This window comes from Mizuhopecten yessoensis, unplaced genomic scaffold, assembly GCF_002113885.1.
Source record: "Mizuhopecten yessoensis strain PY_sf001 unplaced genomic scaffold, ASM211388v2 scaffold11103, whole genome shotgun sequence".
In the NCBI taxonomy this organism is placed as follows: Eukaryota; Metazoa; Mollusca; class Bivalvia; order Pectinida; family Pectinidae; genus Mizuhopecten; species Mizuhopecten yessoensis.
The window spans coordinates 44096-63673 of NW_018408881.1; the positions used below are offsets into that span (position 1 = coordinate 44096).

Consider the following 19578-nt stretch of genomic DNA (forward strand, 5'->3'; position numbering starts at 1 on the left):
GATAATGATATTTGGCCAGTAACATGCTAGGATGAAGGGTTACCAAGTTTGTTTTAATGAATGACCTTTACATATATTCAAGGTTACAGGGGTCAAATATGTTTAAAACCTTTAAACAACTTCTTCTGAATAACCAAGAGGCCTAGGGTTATGATAATTGGCAAGTAGCATGCTGGGATAAAGGGCTACCAAGTTTGTAACCATAAATGACCTTGACAAACATTCAAGGTCACAATGGTGAAATATGTTTAAAACTTTTCAACAACTTCTCAATAACCGAAAGTCCTAGGATGATGATGTTTGGCCAGTATCATGCTTGGATAAAGGGCTACCAAGTGTGTTCAATTGAATGACCTTAACTTACATTCAAGGTCACAGGGGTCAAATATGTTAAAAAAACTTGATACAAATTCTTCTGAATAGTCGAGAGGCATAGGATAATGATATTTGGCCAGTAGCATGCTGGGATAAACGACTACCAAGTTTGTTGAAATGAATGATCTTGAAGTATATCCAAGGTCACAGGGGTCAAATATGTTTAAAAAAATACAAATTCTTCTGAATGGCATAGGTTAATGAAGTTTAACGACTTCTCAATAAGGAAAAGGCCAAGGGTGATGATATTTGGCCATTAACATGATTGGATGAAGGACTACCAAGTTTGTTCAAATGAATGACCTTCGCCCATATTTAAGGTCACAGTGGTCAATATATGTTTAAATCTTTAAATTATTTGTTCTGTATAACCAAAAGGTCCAGGGTAATGATATTTTGCCAAAAGCATGCTTGGTTTGAAGCCTATAAACTCTGTTCAATCTAACGTCCTTGTTTGACTTTCAAGGTCACAGGTGTCATATGTTTAAATCTTTCAATAGTTTCTAATGAATCAAACACTGATATTCTGCCTGTAGCTGTATTTTAGTCCACTTTTAAAAATATAAGTGTGAGATTAATACCAGGTAAGCGATTCAGGCCCATTGGGCCTCTTGTTGATGATTGCATGAAGTTTGATTAAAATCAAAGAAGTAGCTAGGATAATTATAACACCTTTCTATAAAACCTTGACCTTCACACTATGAAACGGGAACTTCTTCGAAATATTTTCGCGCATGACCAGTGTCTAGAAATTACCAAAATCATGCATGCATGAAGTTTCAAGAGTGACAAAAATTCTATAAATAACAGTTTGGGTAGATGCCGTTAGATTGAACGTCCTATCAACAGCCAAGGTCGTTTTATGTATACATATATGTCTACATTTGTCGTATTGGATTTCCGGCGATAATGCAGATCAGATGCCGATTTGCAGTGCTACTTCATTTGAATACAATACCAAAAGCACCCCGTACAGTATTCCAACCGGTCATACTAACAACCGTGATAATTGGTTTTGCATAATCCTAAATCCTGAACGTTAATTATATAAGCAGCGAATATTAAGGATTTTTGTATGTCCTGGCCTTGGGGGGCAGAACCCTTTATTCCTTTCTTACTTGGGGAAAGCGTTCAATTTTTAAAGTTCAAAAGAAAGAGAAAAATTAAAACAAATCCAAATGGGGGCATCAGATCCATTTTGTTTTCTTCTATGACCACTTAGCAGAAAACAATAAAAGAAACCCTAGATAATTAGTTGTCTTTTTCGATATTCAGTGGGATAAATCAGGCTTATACTTTCCCCGAACCTGAAGGGGATTAGTAACAACACGAACTCGGTCAAATTATTCTCATTCGTATCCAATATATAAAGTTTAATGAGATAAATTGTAACCTTGACCTTGACTGGACTGCTGATTTGCTTGACTTTAACGTCCTTTATGCCATTTTATGAAGTTTGATCAAAATCCGTGCAGGAATGAAGTTACTAGAGCGACCATACGTACGAACGGAACGCTATACCCTATTTGTGACTTTCATGGGAGCCATTGGAAGTGATAAAATATAGTGTTAGTGATATTACATCTTACTGCATGGTTTTACATCTTACTGCATGGGTTAACATCTTACTGCATGGTTTTACATCTTACTGCATGGGTTAACATCTTACTGCATGGGTTAACATCTTACTGCATGGTTTTACATCTTACTGTATGGTTTTACATCTTACTGCATGGTTTACATCTTACTGCATGGTTTTACATCTTACTGCATGGTTTTACATCTTACTGCATGGTTTACATCTTACTGCATCAGTGGTAACCCAATATCTTGTGTATTGGTTACAATAGGTTTGCACTCCCTTTGTCTCTCTGTGTGACTATGTTAGGATGTATACATAAAGATGCCTAGTTTTATATGAGTGTACCTCTTGTGATGGTGGAGGGTTGCATGTTATATTTCAATCAGGTAACGAGGTTATATACATTTGCCCATGACATGTCTCGTTCTATTCGACTACAAAAGCCATGTATAGCATGTGAAGTACTTCTTGAGATAGCGCAGGCCAGGGTTGCATACTTAAAGTGGGCCATGTCACTTTATGCAGAGTTATTGCCCTCTGTTAATAGGACGTAAAACACAAACATTAATCCAGTTGTTCAACAAACAAAAGTTCTTGGGCTTATATTTGACTCATAATTATCCTTTTTACCTCATATAAAATGTTGAAGAGATAAATAATCCAAAGCTCTAAATATTCTCTGTGTATTATTATCCCATACAGATTGGGGAGCAGACTGTGACGTGCTGTTTATATATCACTCAGTTGTTCGATTAAAACTGAAGCACATCAACTACAAGATAACAAATACGTACCTAAACGTCAAAACAAAAGGACAATCAAGTCACTTTGTATAAAATATCTCAACAGTCTTCAATTTTTTCCGCACATTTAGGTATTTCATACAAAGAGTGTCGGAAATCGGTTCGAATAAATTTAAAGCCTTGGATAGCCCGAGTTAGATATTTTGACAGATAAATGTCTCGTGTGGCGTTTCCTCTGGCCCTGACACCAGACTTAGACATTTTGACAGATAAATGTCTCGTGTGGTGTTTCCTCTGGCCCTGACACCAGACTTAGACATTTTGACAGATAAATGTCTCGTGTGGTGATTCCTCTGGTCCTGACACCAGACTTAGACATTTTGACAGATAAATGTCTGGTGTGGACTGAACGGATTGAACATGCATAGTTGATAGTTCTAAGCTAGTGAAATGTCTTACTAAGCAACATCAAGGCATACTCCGTCCTAACAAGGCATTGCATGGTCTTAAAATCCATGCATACTCGATGTTGAGAGGCGTAATCTTATTGGACGTTCTATCAAGTGACATTGTGGCAATTTCCAACTCCAATGGGGCGTGGCACACTCTAAACGGTATGGACAACGCCGAGATAGACTACTAACCCACTTGATGACATTTTTCGTCATAAGGGGGTGTGACACAAAATCCGGGCCACGTATACTATGTATGTTGTATGTAAGCATTGAACTAAAATAAAAAATTAAATTACACTTATTATTATTTTTATTATTATTCAGCATTTAGTTCAAATAATGTATACGTATCGTGTATGTTTGTTCAGTGAACAGCAATCGCCTGGGGAGGGTCAGTGGTATCCAACGTAACAATTTTGTCGTCAACAAACGGTCCATGGCATTCATAGCCTATATGAATGCCAACTGAATTTGGTAGTGTTATATAGTGGAAAGGCCATACAATGGTAAATATAGCTTTATGCACTTGGTACGGACTGTGGATCGTGTAGGAATCGGTATATGCTACACTGCTCGACCAAAAAGTTATTTTCATCCCGACTGGAATTATAAATACAAAGCTGCATATTTTTTTTTATAAAAATTCTCAGGAAAGAGACCGATATTTGAACAAAAAGTTACGTTAAGCCATTTTTGAACAAATAATATTGTGTTAAGTACTACATCAGAAGAATTAATTAATCAGATCACAAAAAACCCCAATGACTATAGTTAAAGGAGACTATTGTAACGAAACCTTACAATCAGCATGTTGAATTGCAGTTTAATGAACTAGAAAAAACACCAATCGCGATGAAAATAAGAAACTGAGCGATTAGAATATGATGGTTGACAACGGATCCCTATTTTCCGTCGTGATGTGGGTCTTTCCTATCTTGAATGTTGCTTATCTGTTGTTATGATAAAGAAGGTTTTTGAAGAGGATGATAATCCTTGTACTTCACATTCCCAGCGGAACCCTTCTCTCACACTCAACGTCTCCAATGATTACACATATTCTACCCCTTTTTATACTCCCTTCTCGACGGCACATAGTATACAGCTTAACACCTTCACATGCAGTTTTGTTTGTGTATCGGAAATATTGATCCGCTAATTATTTAAAGAGTTATTGCCCCTTGAAATTACAAGCTTGTCCACACAACAATGTACGTACTGGTGGTTTTGACCTTCCATCCATTTGCCTTGAAAATCGAATTGACCTACAATCACTACATGCAGTGGCAAATATATGTCCGTGTATTGATTCCATGCGCCAATAATTGAGCAAAATATATCACGTAAAATAGTAGGTAGAAATCACGGAATTAGATTAGATTGCCATATATAAGTCCGTGGTAGCAATACAAGAGCGGCACTTAAATTTGTCAACCGTACTGGTACCTAATCCTATATCTGGTGAAAATGTGTATTGTATCACAGGGACCTGAGAATTTGTTACAGCTATATTTGGACCTAAACTAAGGTGTTCAGAGTAATATTATACATGTTTTAGGAGTTAAGATCGATTTTCGGTAAAAATGTCACCCCAAATGATTCGTATATTAATAATTTGATGTGGCATTTTTACCGAAAGTTGATCTAAACCCCTAAAACATGTAAAATTTCATGAATACGGGCCCGGGTCTTATTTTCCTTGTACGTTTTCAAGGGTATCCATGTCACTCATTCCTTTGTTCATACTTTGACCTAGTTTCTATCTATTATGAGTTCCAAGTATGGTTTTGTTGACACTTTGGTATTCTCTTTGTTGTTCTCTGAACATATATTGCTCCAAAAATATATCTGCTATAACAGATTTTTCAATAGTTACTCGTTCTACATTCATACAAAATTAAATATAGTCATGTTTGGAAAGTAGTAAACGGTGACCCATGTATTAATAACGTTATGATACAGAGGTTCGAAAGTATCTCCAAGAGACTCCTATATATCATCAATCATTCTCGAATTTACCAGGGTAAGTTCACTTCCGTTATCTCAAAGGCATGCGGTTAGCCAATTTGAATGGTTAACTCAGGTTTATAAAAAAAATTGACCAACCGCTAGGCTGATACCTGTCTAAGCCGGTTAATTTTACCATTACGCTGCCGGGTGATTTATTTTATGTACACAGATACTCCACCTGTTTTATCCACAAGGTAGCTTGTACAGAAACTTCGACCTCGTCAGGACATACTGAAGGGGTGCAGAGAACGGCAATGAGCGTTACCCCTTAAATTTTAAGGACGATCGTTAATCTAGCTCGATTTGTAGACGCTGAGTTGTCACTCAATTGGGTTTTCCGGTTTCCTCCCACATTAAGATCCCCACGCGCTAACATCCGGACCAACATGAAAGATTAATATAAGATGAATTAACTTGTTTTATAATTGCCATAAAACAAATGAAGTGTATATATAATCGTATAGAAATATTTGGCGTGGTAGCAGTAATCATGTGTTTGTGCGATACATAAACATTGACTTGCCAACTAGGTAATAAATGTTGCACAGATGTAATGCCTTGCTGGGTGCCATTTCATTAGGGAGGGAACATGCATGCATGTACCGAGTCCACAGCCATCCGTATCTAAACGTCATCTAGAAGTTTTCATTGGACGGTTATATTGCATGGATTTTTCGTCCACTATGAACTTTTAAAATAAACAAGTTCTCGTCTTATCACTGGCACGATTTCGTCTCGTTTGAAAATACCTCGTATAATTCGTCGATTGTTGTCCATTGGTCAATAAAGTAGCTTTGTTACTTGTGTTAGACAATCTGAACGGGATCCCGTCAAATGTTGCCTCAGAAGAGGTTTCCCTTGCTGATAAGAACGATCTAAAACTCGAGTCAATATTGTATTGTGCGTAATGAACCTAACATAACTGAGGAAGCAACCAACTTGGTTGTACGTTATATATAACTGATGATGCGCCTGACTGAGGTGTACGTTATATATATAACTGAGGATGCGCCTGACTGGGTCGTGCGTTATAACAGAAGCATCCGAATAGGTCGTGCGTTATAACTGAAGGAGCATCCGACTGGGCCGTGCGTTATAACTGAAGGAGCATCTGACGGGGTCGTGCGTTATAACAGAAGGAGCATCCGACTGGGTCGCGCGTTACAACTGAAGGAACACCCGACTGGGGTGTGCGTTATAGCTGAAGGAGCTCCAGACTGGGTTGTGCGTTATAGATGAAGGAGCTCCCGACTGGGTCGTGCGTTATAGCTGAAGGAGCTCCCGACTGGGGTGTGCGTTACAGCTGAAGGAGCTCCAGACTGGGTTGTGCGTTATAGATGAAGGAACACCCGACTGGGTCGTGCGTTATAACAGAAGGAGCATCCGACTGGGGTCGTGCGTTACAGCTGAAGGAGCATCTGACGGGGTCGTGCGTTATAACAGAAGGAACATCCGACTGGGTCGTGCGTTATAACAGAAGGAGCATCCGACTGGGTCGTGCGTTATAACTGAAGGAGCATCTGACGGGGTCGTGCGTTATAACAGAAGGAGCATCCGACTGGGTCGTGCGTTATAACTGAAGGAACACCCGACTGGGGTATGTTATAACAGAAGGAACATCCGAATAGGTCGTGCGTTATAACAGAAGGAGCATCCGACTGGGTCGTGCGTTATAACTGAAGGAGCATCTGACGGGGTCGTGCGTTATAACAGAAGGAGCATCCGACTGGGTCGTGCGTTATAACTGAAGGAACACCCGACTGGGGTATGTTATAACAGAAGGAACATCCGACTGGGTCGTGCGTTATAACAGAAGGAGCATCCGACTGGGTCGTGCGTTATAACTGAAGGAACACCCGACTGGGGTATGTTATAACAGAAGGAACATCCGAATAGGTCGTGCGTTATAACAGAAGGAGCATCCGACTGGGTCGTGCGTTATAACTGAAGGAGCATCTGACGGGGTCGTGCGTTATAACAGAAGGAGCATCCGACTGGGTCGTGCGTTATAACTGAAGGAACACCCGACTGGGGTGTGCGTTATAGCTGAAGGAGCTCCAGACTGGGTTGTGCGTTATAGATGAAGGAACACCCGACTGGGTCGTGCGTTATAGCTGAAGGAGCTCCCGACTGGGGTGTGCGTTATACCTGAAGGAGCTCCCGACTGGGGTGTACGTTATAACTGAAGGAACTCCAAACTAGGTCGTGCGTTATAGCTAAAGGAGCTCCCGACTGGGGGGTACGTTATAGATGAAGGAGTTTCCGACTGGGGTGTACGTTATAGCTGAAGGAGCTCCCGACTATGTCGTGCGTTACAGCTGAAGGAGCTCCAGACTGGGTCGTGCGTTATAACTGAAGGAGCTCCTGACTGGACGGGGGTTATAATGGAAGAAGCAATGGACTACATGGGTTGTGCGTTATAGCTGAAGGAGCTCCCGACTGGGGTGTACGTTAAAACTGAAGGAACTCCCGACTAGGTCGTGCGTTATAACAGAAGGAGCATCCGACTGGGTCGTGCGTTATAACTGAAGGAACTCGACTGGGTCGTGCGTTACAGCTGAAGGAGCTCCCGACTAGGTCGTGCGTTACAGCTGAAGGAGCTCCCGACTGGGGTGTGCGTTATAGCTGAAGGAGCTCCAGACTGGGTTATGCGTTATAGATGAAGGAACACCCGACTGGGTCGTGCGTTATAGCTGAAGGAGCTCCCGACTAGGTCGTGCGTTACAGCTGAAGGAGCTCCCGACTGGGGTGTGCGTTATAGCTGAAGGAGCTCCCGACTGGGGTGTACGTTATAGCTGAAGGAGCTCCCGACTAGGTCGTGCGTTATAGCTGAAGGAGCTCCCGACTAGGTCGTGCGTTACAGCTGAAGGAACTCCCGACTGGGGTGTGCGTTATAGCTGAAGGAGCTCCCGACTGGGGTGTACGTTATAACTGAAGGAGCTCCCGACTATGTCGTGCGTTATAGCTGAAGGAGCTCCCGACTAGGTCGTGCGTTATAGATGAAGGAGCTCCCGACTGGGGTGTGCGTTATAGATGAAGGAGCTCCCGACTGGGGTGTACGTTATAACTGAAGGAGCTCCCGACTAGGTCGTGCGTTATAGCTGAAGGAGCTCCCGACTAGGTCGTGCGTTATAGATGAAGGAGCTCCCGACTGGGGTGTACGTTATAACTGAAGGAGCTCCCGACTAGGTCGTGCGTTATAGCTGAAGGAGCTCCCGACTAGGTCGTGCGTTATAGATGAAGGAGCTCCCGACTGGGGTGTACGTTATAACTGAAGGAGCTCCCGACTAGGTCGTGCGTTATAGCTGAAGGAGCTCCCGACTAGGTCGTGCGTTATAGATGAAGGAGCTCCCGACTGGGGTGTACGTTATAGCTGAAGGAGCTCCCGACTAGGTCGTGCGTTATAGCTGAAGGAGCTCCCGACTAGGTCGTGCGTTATAGCTGAAGGAGCTTCCGACTGGGTCGTGCGTTATAGATGAAGGAGTTCCCGACTGGGGTGTACGTTATAGCTGAAGGAGTTCCCGACTGGGGTGTACGTTATAGCTGAAGGAGCTCCCGACTAGGGCGTGCGTTATAGCTGAAGGAGCTCCCGACTGGGGTGTGCGTTATAGCTGAAGGAACACCCGACTAGGTCGTGCGTTATAACTGAAGGAGCTCCCGACTGGAGTCGTGCGTTATAGCTGAAGGAGCTCCAGACTGGGTTGTGCGTTATAGCTGAAGGAACACCCGACTAGGTCGTGCGTTATAACTGAAGGAGCTCCCGACTGGAGTCGTGCGTTATAGCTGAAGGAGCTCCAGACTTGGTTGTGCGTTATAGCTGAAGGAGCTCCAGACTGGTGCGTTATAGCTGAAGGAGCTCCAGACTGGGTTGTGCGTTATAGCTAAAGGAGCTCCCGACTGGGGTGTGCGTTATAGCTGAAGGAGCTCCCGACTGGGGTGGGCGTTATAGCTGAAGGAGCTCCCGACTGGGGTGGGCGTTATAGCTGAAGGAGCTCCCGACTGGGGTGTACGTTATAACTGAAGGAGCTCCCGACTAGGTCGTGCGTTATAGCTAAAGGAGCTCCCGACTGGGGTGTGCGTTATAGCTGAAGGAGCTCCCGACTGGGTGGTGCGTTATAGCTAAAGGAGCTCCCGACTGGGGTGTACGTTATAGCTGAAAGAGTTCCCGACTGGGTCGTGCGTTACAGCTGAAGGAGCTCCAGACTGGGTTGTGCGTTATAGCTGAAGGAACACCCGCCTAGGTCGTGCGTTATAACTGAAGGAGCTCCCGACTGGAGTCGTGCGTTATAGCTGAAGGAGCTCCCGACTTGGTTGTGCGTTATAGCTGAAGGAGCTCCAGACTGGGTTGTGCGTTATAGCTGAAGGAACACCCGCCTAGGTCGTGCGTTATAACTGAAGGAGCTCCCGACTGGGGTCGTGCGTTATAGCTGAAGGAGCTCCCGACTGGGGGGTACGTCATAGCTGAAGGAGCTCCCGACTGGGGTGTGCGTTATAGCTGAAGGAGCTCCCGACTGGGTGGTGCGTTATAGCTAAAGGAGCTCCCGACTGGGGTGTGCGTTATAGCTGAAGGAGCTCCCGACTGGGGGGTACGTCATAGCTGAAGGAGCTCCCGACTGGGGTGTGCGTTATAGATGAAGGAGCTTCCGACTGGACGGGGGTTAAAATGGAAGAAGCAATGGACTACATGGGTTGTGCGTAAATTATACCTGAGGAACAACCATCCGACTGGGTTGTGTTTTATAACTCAATATGCAAACAAATTGGTTGTGCGTTATTTTACCTAAAGAGGCACCCGATTGGATTGTGCCTGAAGAACCATTCATCTGGCTTGTGCATCAGAAGAATCACCAGATTTGGTCGCGAGTCATAACTGAAGATCGTCAGACTTGGTTGCACGTTTCAACCGAAGAACGACCTTACTGGGTTGTATATATAACTTAAGAACCACCCGACTGGGTTGCGCGTTCCAACAGAATTATCACCAGATTTGGTTGATTATGTGTGTATTCTCTAATTAAGTTCCGAAAGGAACAAGAGTACCGCAGGGAGGAACTATATACGCCCGTCCCATGCCAATCCGACATATTTAAATCCTTCCGGTGCATTGTTGTATGTAAATGGAAATGTCGAGAAGGAATGAATTTAATTGTACTATATTACTCGTTGAAATTTGGAACAATTTCTGAAATGTGATGAAAGGAGAAAACACCCTTTTTTAGCCCATCAGAAAGCGGCATCCAATTATGGACATGTTTTACTCACATTTAAGCTCAGCCTTTGTCATTGTGTAATATAATCATTGACAAAGTTTAATCAAAATCCGGTCACATTTGACAAAGTTTTTTTGTGTGTAGAAACCGTCAGCAAATCAAGAGCACAGTATGAGTAGATTTCGCTCAACTTCGAATTTAGCCCCGTCTTCATATAATATACCAAGCTTCACAAAAATTGATTTATTTTTAGCAATTTGTCCTGTGCAAACCAGTGTTGACTGACAAAGACACTCACTATACCAATATATACATCATAAATTTGTTGATGGGCGTATGAAAATCACTTTCCTGGATTTCAATTATAGGGAAATAGCAGCTAACCAGGAACTAAATGTTATGAATATAATTTGGAAAAATACCTATACGTATTTACGCCTTCATTCAGAAAGCTTCAACCAATGATTGACAAGGGACATAACTCTTTGACAAGCTTACACCACCTTTATTTTTTTACGCATCCTCTTTATTTTGGGTTCATCTTGTAAACCAAGAAATACTAATATAATCTGAAATGTTTTTTAAATTACTGTTTCCAGTATATATCTATTCAAATTTTTTGTTCATAAATTTTGATAGTTGCAAGGAGATTGTTTCCAAGGCTAAAACATTAGAACCATATTCCACTTAGAACCCAGATATTACTGCCCAAACGAATGAACCTACATGCAAGAGCAATTTCCATAAACACATAGAATAGGATTATCCTGAAGAAGCTGAATAAGACAAACACATTCTTACAAAACATCTTTTATTCGGTCATCATCTTTTCTATACAACAAATAATGTATTAAATTTACATGATCATTGATCAGTTCACATATCATCTACATTTTTTATACCATAAATTAAGAAAAACAAAGACATATACGCGACTTAAAAACCTCATTTTTGTGTTGGCTCCCATGTTCCCCATATTTTCTTTGTTACTACCAGTTTATACTGATGTGCTGTTATTCTAGTGTAAATGGTCTAAGTTTGTTAATGATTTAGTACTCTATGTTGGTGGCCCTGATGTGCCACATTTATTATGGTTTGTGCAATTTAGTAAACACAAAGACAAACTAAAAATACAAATGTACAGAATTATATACATGAAATGAGATAAGTTAAGATAAAAATCTCATGTCGGCAAACCATGACGGATATGTACACAACGTATTGAACAATAAGAAAGAATTTGTCATTTGCGTGTTAATGGTGACCCAGTAAGTATGTCAGGAAAAGATTGTAACATGTACCAGCATGTTATTAAATTTCTGTCTGATCCATTCCCATTAAAGCTGTACACGGACTAGCTTTCACTTGACTTAGTAGCAGTTTGAAATCAAACCCACCTGTATTACTATAGCGTGGAAGGTGAACTAAATGGGGAGGACATCAATTGTATAACAGCATGCTTCTTCACATCAAAATCTATATCCTACAATTTCTGTATGACCGTTTAATGACTTTGAATATCAAATATGACATTAACACTGTTCAAAAAATATGTTGTTCTACAAAAGCAGAACAAAGCAATGCAAAATTGCACAAGACAAACTTACAATTGTTGCATGAATATTTTGATCTTGACACAATTTATTGATGTATGTATAAGATTAAATCCGGGTATAGTGTCTCATGATTTTTAGAGGGACAGTAAACAAGGTCTATGAAAACCAGACCAAGTTGCACAATAGCTGTTTTCTTATTCGACCAAAGCTCCAGTTCTGAACACAGTTCATGTTGTCATGTGCTGGAGCTACATTACATTTACAACAGAATCTTTCAAATTAAATGTACAACATCAAATGATGTAACAAGACTTGTACACACCAATACTACGTGTCAATAGGTTAAATTAATTATGTTGTCCCTGCAGGATGGAGTTCCCATGGCAAAAATCATCAAAAGTTATGTGCTCCTTCATTCTACATTTTTAGATCAACTTCATCCTAAAGACAACATATGCACGGTTTGCAGTCCTTCATTTCAGTCAATCACATCAGCCGCAACACGCAAGCACGTTATCCACTGGCATTTGTTGAATGTCCAGAGCAATAAATGTCTGAAGAAGTCAAACTATCAATGTTTGCGACCGATTCATGAATGAACATCGTCAATTTTGTGTCCAATTTTAACTATCCACAAGATTTCTGTAGTGTTAATCATATTTTAGCCTTTCCCTTCGGTTGACCTCTAGGTGGTGTTACTGGTCGCCCTGCATTGAGTCCACCATATGGGAACTTTTTCTTGTCTGCCGGTTTCAAAATCTGAAAGAAAAGAGGACATCTTCCATCACTACAAATTCGTTAAATTGTTTTTACATAAATTCGGCACATCATTTCAAGATAACTGTTTATGCAAGCCAAACCAATGTTAAAAAGTTTTCTGTAGGAAAACTCGGGAACATTTGTCAGGGCTTAGTATCAACTTGCTAAAGAATTGCATGAAACGATCTGCACTCATTTCATCACTATGTATTTTTAAGAAAACTTATCAATGACAGTGTTTTTCTGCTTAGTTTTACTGCCGAATACAGACTGTTTCTCCTAGCTAAAAAGAGCCTTATTTCCAGAAAATAACCGAAAACTGAGTAATATTCCTAATTTCAATACAAATAATGCAATATCTCTCCAATTCATAAAGGATCAGGCTGTTGCAAAATTTATTTAACAGAAACAATGAATAAGAATATATTTTATCACAAGCTAGGAGCTCTGCTATTTGGACGTCTTCATGATTAAAGTCTGTTACCTGGAATGAGCACATTAATGTTTCATCCACGCTCATCATAGCACCAGCATTGTCAAATTCCCCACAGTAGTTAGGAGCAGAAAACAATGTCACCAGCTGTCGTTTGGCAAAGAACTCATATCCGTCTTCTACTACCTAAAAGCATAATGTTCAAAAATTTTCTTTTATTACATGCATCTTTTTAAAACACAAGAGGCCCAAGGGCCTTAGCGGTCACCTGAGTTATATCATAGGTACTGCTAGCTTTATTTTATTGTTTAGATGTGATGTGGAAATCAGCATGTAAACTAAGTGAAATACAATACTTGTCATGTCATCAAAGGATAAGAATTTCAAAATATTTGTAAATGTTCCCTTTGGGGTCCCGCCCTGGCCCCTAGGGTTGGGGTAGGAATCCCAATTTTACAATTTAAAACCATCTTCCTTCAAGGATAATTCTCACCAAGTAAGAATAATTTCCAACAGAAAATTGTCAAAATATACCCAAAAGTGTTGTTTCCCTATATAAACTAAAGTAAACTTTACCCCCTCCCCAAGGGAGAACGGATAGCTCGGGGGTCCTGAAATTTACAATTTAAATAAAGCCCCTGATGATCTTTCCATCCATGCAGAGAAAATGACTGTAATACCTCTGAGTCTGGAGAAGAAGATTTTTGAAATATTGGTTAATTTTCCCTTTTGGGCCCCGCCCTGGCCCCTAGGGTTGGGGTAGGAATCCCAATTTTACAATTTAAAACCATCTTCCTCCTCCAAGGATGATTCTGACCAAGTAAAAATAATTTCCAACAGAAAATTGTCAAAATATACCCAAAAGTGTTGTTTCCCTATATAAACTATAGTAAACTTTACCCCCTCCCCAAGGGAGAACGGATAGCTCGGGGGTCCTGAAATTTACAATTTAAATAAAGCCCCTGATGATCTTTCCATCCATACAGAGAAAATGACTGTAATACCTCTGAGTCTGGAGAAGAAGATTTTTGAAATATTGGTTAATTTTCCCTTTTGGGCCCCGCACTGGCCCCTAGGGTTGAGGTAGGAATCCCAATTTTACAATTTGTTAGCCTCATCTACCAAGGATGATTCTGACTAAGTTTGAAAAAATTCCATCCACTGGTTCTTGAGAAGTTGATAATGTAAAAAGTTTACGCACGACGTACGTAAAGTGATTGGAATAGGTCACTTGAGCAAAGCTCAGGTGACCTAATAACCAGGATGCATAAAAGTGGTTTTGTTACATGGGAAAACAGCTACATGTAAAGTTTAACCTTCAAAATGATGCCTTTTTCAAGTTCAAAAACATTTCTTACCTGATGAGCTCGACATATAAGATCCAAGTCATGTTTGTGTAGAAATTTGGCCACAACTTCTGCACCAAATGTGAAAGACACCCCTCTATCATTCTCTCCCCATCCCATGGTCTCCTTGTCAGGATCTGACCATAATAGATCACAGAGAAGCCCCTGATCTGGTACGTCTGTTGGCCTCATGATCCTTCTGATCTGTTCCATGGATTGCAAATCAGGACTCAAACCTAAAATTTTGAAAAATAAAGTTTTAGGAATAAGCAATAACTCGAAAAATGTAATGTCATATCAAGTGCAACAAACTGAAAATACAAAGAACAATTTCAGAAATAAATATAAGCAGGGGCTGAAAACCTTCCAAACTTTTGTGACTTTCGACAACTAGATGTATCTTTTTTTTCCTGCGCCATAATATACAAAGTTATCATTCATGTTATCAGTGCCCCTATGCTTATGCTTGATGTGCAAGTATCTTAGTACAGCAAAAAAACCCAGATATCATCCGACCCCACAGTTAAATTTACAAGCCAAAACTAGAAAATTGCTTTTGTGAACAAAAACATGTCTCCCCTTATTAGCTAATAGACAAACTTCAGCATATATAATGCAGCATGAGCCCCGAATTTAGAATGTGACACTCCTACTTCCCAAGATACATAACTATAGCAAGGTTGGTCAACGTAGGTGAAAGAACATTTAAGTTATGCTGTGGACAAACTTCGGTATTAAAAATAAACAAAGGACCATAACTCTGTATATAACGGGGCACCAGACCTAATTCCAGTGCACTGCACACCTTCTGTGGGTGATGCAGTTATACTTCCAAGTTTGATCAAGATATCTTTAATGGGATAAAATTGACGGGCCGGACAAGTTGCAATTAGAATAGCCAGAACCTTCGAAGGGGAGACATAATAACTAGGGTCTGTTTCTATTAATACCCAACCAATTCCTCTTTTTTTCTTCGATATAACAGATTAAATATTGACTTGCATTAAAGACAACTCCCTAGAAAAGATGTCATTTGGGCTATTTCACAATTAAAATGGTATATGGTAGGTGGGATGCATCTGAATTAATATATCATGAGATGTGATACAGATCTGTCTACCATTTACCATCTTCATTTTCTGATGGATGCTGGGGCCTCTAAAAAATTGAAACATATTCCAAGACAAATGAAAGTAACAATATTACCTCCGTGACAGCAGAAAATCTTTTCGTCAATGATGGCTGCTATAGGTAAACAGTTGAAGCAATCTGTAAATGTTTTCCATAACTTGATGTTATACCGTCGCTTGCCTGTGGGTGAAAAAAATGTTCATTGGCTACAGATAGTTCAATTTTTTTAATTTTGATATAAATACACAGTTAAGATAATTATGGTTAATCTTAACAAACGACAAAAATCTGCGACACAATAACACATGCTAGTGGAATAACACTTTAGTAACTTCTTTAAAATCTTACATTTTTTTGATAAGGTGTTTATCCTGATTGTCAAATGTACAAGGTTTTAGCATGTAATATAAATAAATAGGTGAACATAATTATTAGGCCAATAAAAGGATAAGATTCCAAAACACAATTTCTTACATTCATCATAAAATCCATAAATTCTGTTGATACTGGCACATTCATGGTTTCCTCGGAGCAAGAAGAAGTTTTCTGGATACTTGATCTTGTATGCCAGCAAGAGACATATTGTTTCCAGTGACTGCTTCCCCCTGTCTACGTAGTCTCCAAGGAAGAGGTAGTTGCTCTCCGGGGGGAATCCTCCATACTCGAAGAGTCTCAAAAGGTCATAATACTGCCCATGAATGTCACCTGAAAGTGAAAAGGACAATTTAGTAGAAGCTACTGTTTTACTAGGTTTCCCCCCCCCATCTCACTTTTACAGCAGAGTTTGCCTTATTTTGAAAGACAGCAAAATGTATATTGCAGTTATGAGGAATTTCATCATTTCTCCATTTTCAAAATTACAATACTTTCTAGTAAGGGAAGCAGCAAATTTTTGCTTTAAAGGGACTATTTATGAGTCAAGCGACAACCTGACACCAACGTTCAGTGTGGTCAGTTTCATCTTTTGGGAAAGCCTGCGATAAAAAAAGCTACAACAGAAATAGCCGATTCTGGGGCCTCTCAGTGAGAAGTAAACATGTACAGCACCACGCTGTTAACCGACAATACTGTGCAAGTTACGAGTCCGAGTTCACACATAACGCATTCTAAGAAGTATAGTAAGAAGTATATGTATCATACCTCTAATCAACTAATTCTGTTCATATTTGGATTTGAGTTAGTTTAATTAGAGCATGCATGCACTGAGCGGGTGTCGTAGAGATAATTTCAAATTGCAGAAAGTATGATATCAATAGATCACACGATCATTTACAACGAGTGCTCCAGATAGCTTGCGTGAATGCGTTTTCACGCACGATAATTCACAAATTACGCAAAAGGAAAAAAATGAACTTGCTTAATTCACGCAAGCAAAATCCGGAACATTGCGTCAGTCTACGGAACCAATTTAGCAGGTTATAATACGCTTACAAGTGAGTCACTGAGACGCTTGCATAGTACTCCTGTTACACGCACTTATATGAGCGAGAATTAGATCATGGCGCTTTTAAAACTATCGCTATTTGTCACTTGGTCTCATCTCTTTCGCTGCGTAGTAAATTGTGTTAAATACATAATTGGCACAGTCATCTGTTTTACTCTCAGTAACTTCATCATCGTCGATGTCTTCCATTAATGTTGTGACCGTTTCACGAAGCGTGTTTCTTTTTTTAATTGAAGTTTCTTTTGTGATACTTTTAATAGCGGACAAGTGATACTCTTGATTTTTCGTGTCGGGTAAGGGCACTTTTTTGAACATTCGAGCAGCCCTTTGTGAAAACGTTGTCCGTCTTGTGTTTGGAGCACGACAAACTTTTCAAGTTCAACAAGGTTTGGCCATCCGCTTGAGCAACAGTCTGGACTGTGACGTCAGCCACGGGAAATGTTTTTTTCCATCCACAAACGGTCGCACGCTTCGATAACGATTTGTGATGTTTCATGCCACACCCTATTATGATATTTTCCGTTTTTTTAATAGATATGTGGAATTTTATTTCCATTTCACTGTGATTGTGTTCACAGTGAAATGGAAATAAAATACCACATGTCTAGACAGCACAAAAATATGAATTTGAGTCATTCTTAACCCTATATTAAAAGTTTAACACATACAAATGATTCAACGTCTTTCAACATTTTCAGGTAACGTTGCTTTTACAGCACTTCATGGTTCAAAATTGAAGTTTTCACCCCTCCACTTTGGAGAGGAAGGGGTAAAAAAAACCACATGTTCAAAAGTTATCTGGAGCACTGTTTACAACAATGTTTGAGATTAAGATGATTTTGGTTCAGAATAAGTACATGCACTTGTATTCCAGTTGAATTAAGCCAGAAGTTCTCTCCTCGACTGGAAAGACATTTTTTGTTAGCTAGAAATTCAACGACAGCTGCCGCTAAAACTTACGACTGTACGGTTGAGGATTTCTCCATTACTGATTAAAAACACTGAGAAATCATTGTCTCTTGTCAATTCCTCGACAAGAATTGTTCATAAGGAGTATCAAACTATATAATCAAAGAATTTTGGGACAACGTTAAAAAAAAAATTACTTCACTAAATTGTCCATTGAAAAGAAAGTTTAAGGTTTAAGGGAAAATAATTGGTTTTTGAGCAAATTAATCACTTGCTATGGACAAAAATTATCAAAGCCATAGATATTGAGCTAAAAACATTCAAAGAAACAAAATGGTCGTCCTCAGAGGATGCTTACCACAGATCTTCAATGGTGCTTCTAATTCTAAAAGAATTGGTTGACTCAGAAAAATTTCCCTGGACTTCAAACACAGCCCCCTTATTTCGGATTCTGTAAGCTGAACATTTTTTCCTGGTCGAGATCCACGAACTGCAAAAGTGAATTTCATTTATAGTTGTAAAAATGACACAAGATATGCATATCACAAACATCAGACCAAAATAAGTAGCAAGACTGTCATCTTATTGAGTTTGATATTTTGAGGACATGTTAGATACAGTTTTGGTTAATTTTATTTAAATAGTTGTAAAAATGACACAAGATATGCATATCACAAACATCAGACCAAAATAAGTAGCAAGACTGTCATCTTATTGAGTTTGATATTTTGGGGACATGTTAGATACAGTTTTGGTTATATCAAAAGAATATTTGAATCTTGGTTATATTAAAAGAATATTAAGAACTGCAAAACGTAAATTATTCTCTCTTTAATATGGAAACACCGTGTTACTTCTTGTGCAATCAATAATAATTTTGATGTCTCATATTCCAGAAAGACAAAGGTATTTTACATTTTACCTAGGAAGTGTCATCAGATTTATCAATTATATTGTACCCGCTGACTCGCATACACGAATAGACGTGACTGATAACATTTTGCAATGTAAACATTACAATGACATCAGTATTCGAGATAAATTACATCAGACTCTCATTTCTATAACTTTTTCAAGCGGATTATTTTGCTTCGAAATAGGAAACAAGCATTCAAATTAACTAGAACTTTGTAAAAAAAATGGTACACTAGGCCAATGGTTGAAGAGGAATTCAAAGTCACCGCAGAGTGGCAAATTTTGACAGCAAATAAATGCACTGGTAAAGCAACCATTACATTCGACATTGTCGTTTTACACAGCGGAAAAGAAACGATATGATACATACAGGCGTTACAAATCCGACTGATGCTTATATATTAGTATCGAGAACCTGACAGTGCTCGTTGGCAAAATAATTACGATTGCAATGGAGAATTTCGAAATCCTTCGAGTAAACAGCGGACTTACCTTCCAACAACCTAGCTATTATGCTGTCTATATTCAATTTATCTGTATCTGCCATCACACAAATGCTTGGGGAGTACGTTAGATATGAAATCGGTGTCTAAAATATGAAGAATAAAAGGATGATGACAGATTGAACAGGTACCCCCCTTCTTTCGTCCGGCTTCTAGATTAAGATGGCGGCCGTTTCGAAGGCGGAGTAATTTTTGTTCATAATGTAGTGA

The 19578-nt window shown here is 39.7% G+C and overlaps 1 protein-coding gene across 1 annotated transcript; it reads right to left on the bottom strand.

Moving 5' to 3' along the window:
• Window positions 1-11164: 11164 nt before the first annotated feature.
• On the bottom strand, window positions 11165-19566 carry LOC110465853 (serine/threonine-protein phosphatase alpha-2 isoform). Its single transcript, XM_021521962.1, has 7 exons — window positions 19358-19566; window positions 18309-18440; window positions 16072-16302; window positions 15673-15777; window positions 14479-14702; window positions 13172-13306; window positions 11165-12687 (listed from the first exon to the last, which is right to left on the bottom strand). Exons 1-7 carry the CDS (start codon window positions 19410-19412, stop codon window positions 12583-12585), a joined length of 987 nt encoding a protein of 328 aa, XP_021377637.1. The 5' UTR covers window positions 19413-19566; the 3' UTR covers window positions 11165-12582.
• Window positions 19567-19578: the final 12 nt, after the last annotated feature.

Excerpts from the sequence above, each read along its gene's own strand:
- LOC110465853 (XM_021521962.1), bottom strand. The coding sequence starts at position 19,412 with ATGGCAGATACAGATAAATTGAATATAGACAGCATAATAGCTAGGTTG. Across the intron at positions 15,778-16,071 it reads TTATGGATTTTATGATGAAT|GCAAGCGACGGTATAACATC; the intron begins GTAAGAAATTGT and ends TTTCACCCACAG. Across the intron at positions 14,703-15,672 it reads GATTTTCTGCTGTCACGGAG|GTTTGAGTCCTGATTTGCAA; the intron begins GTAATATTGTTA and ends TCAAAATTTTAG.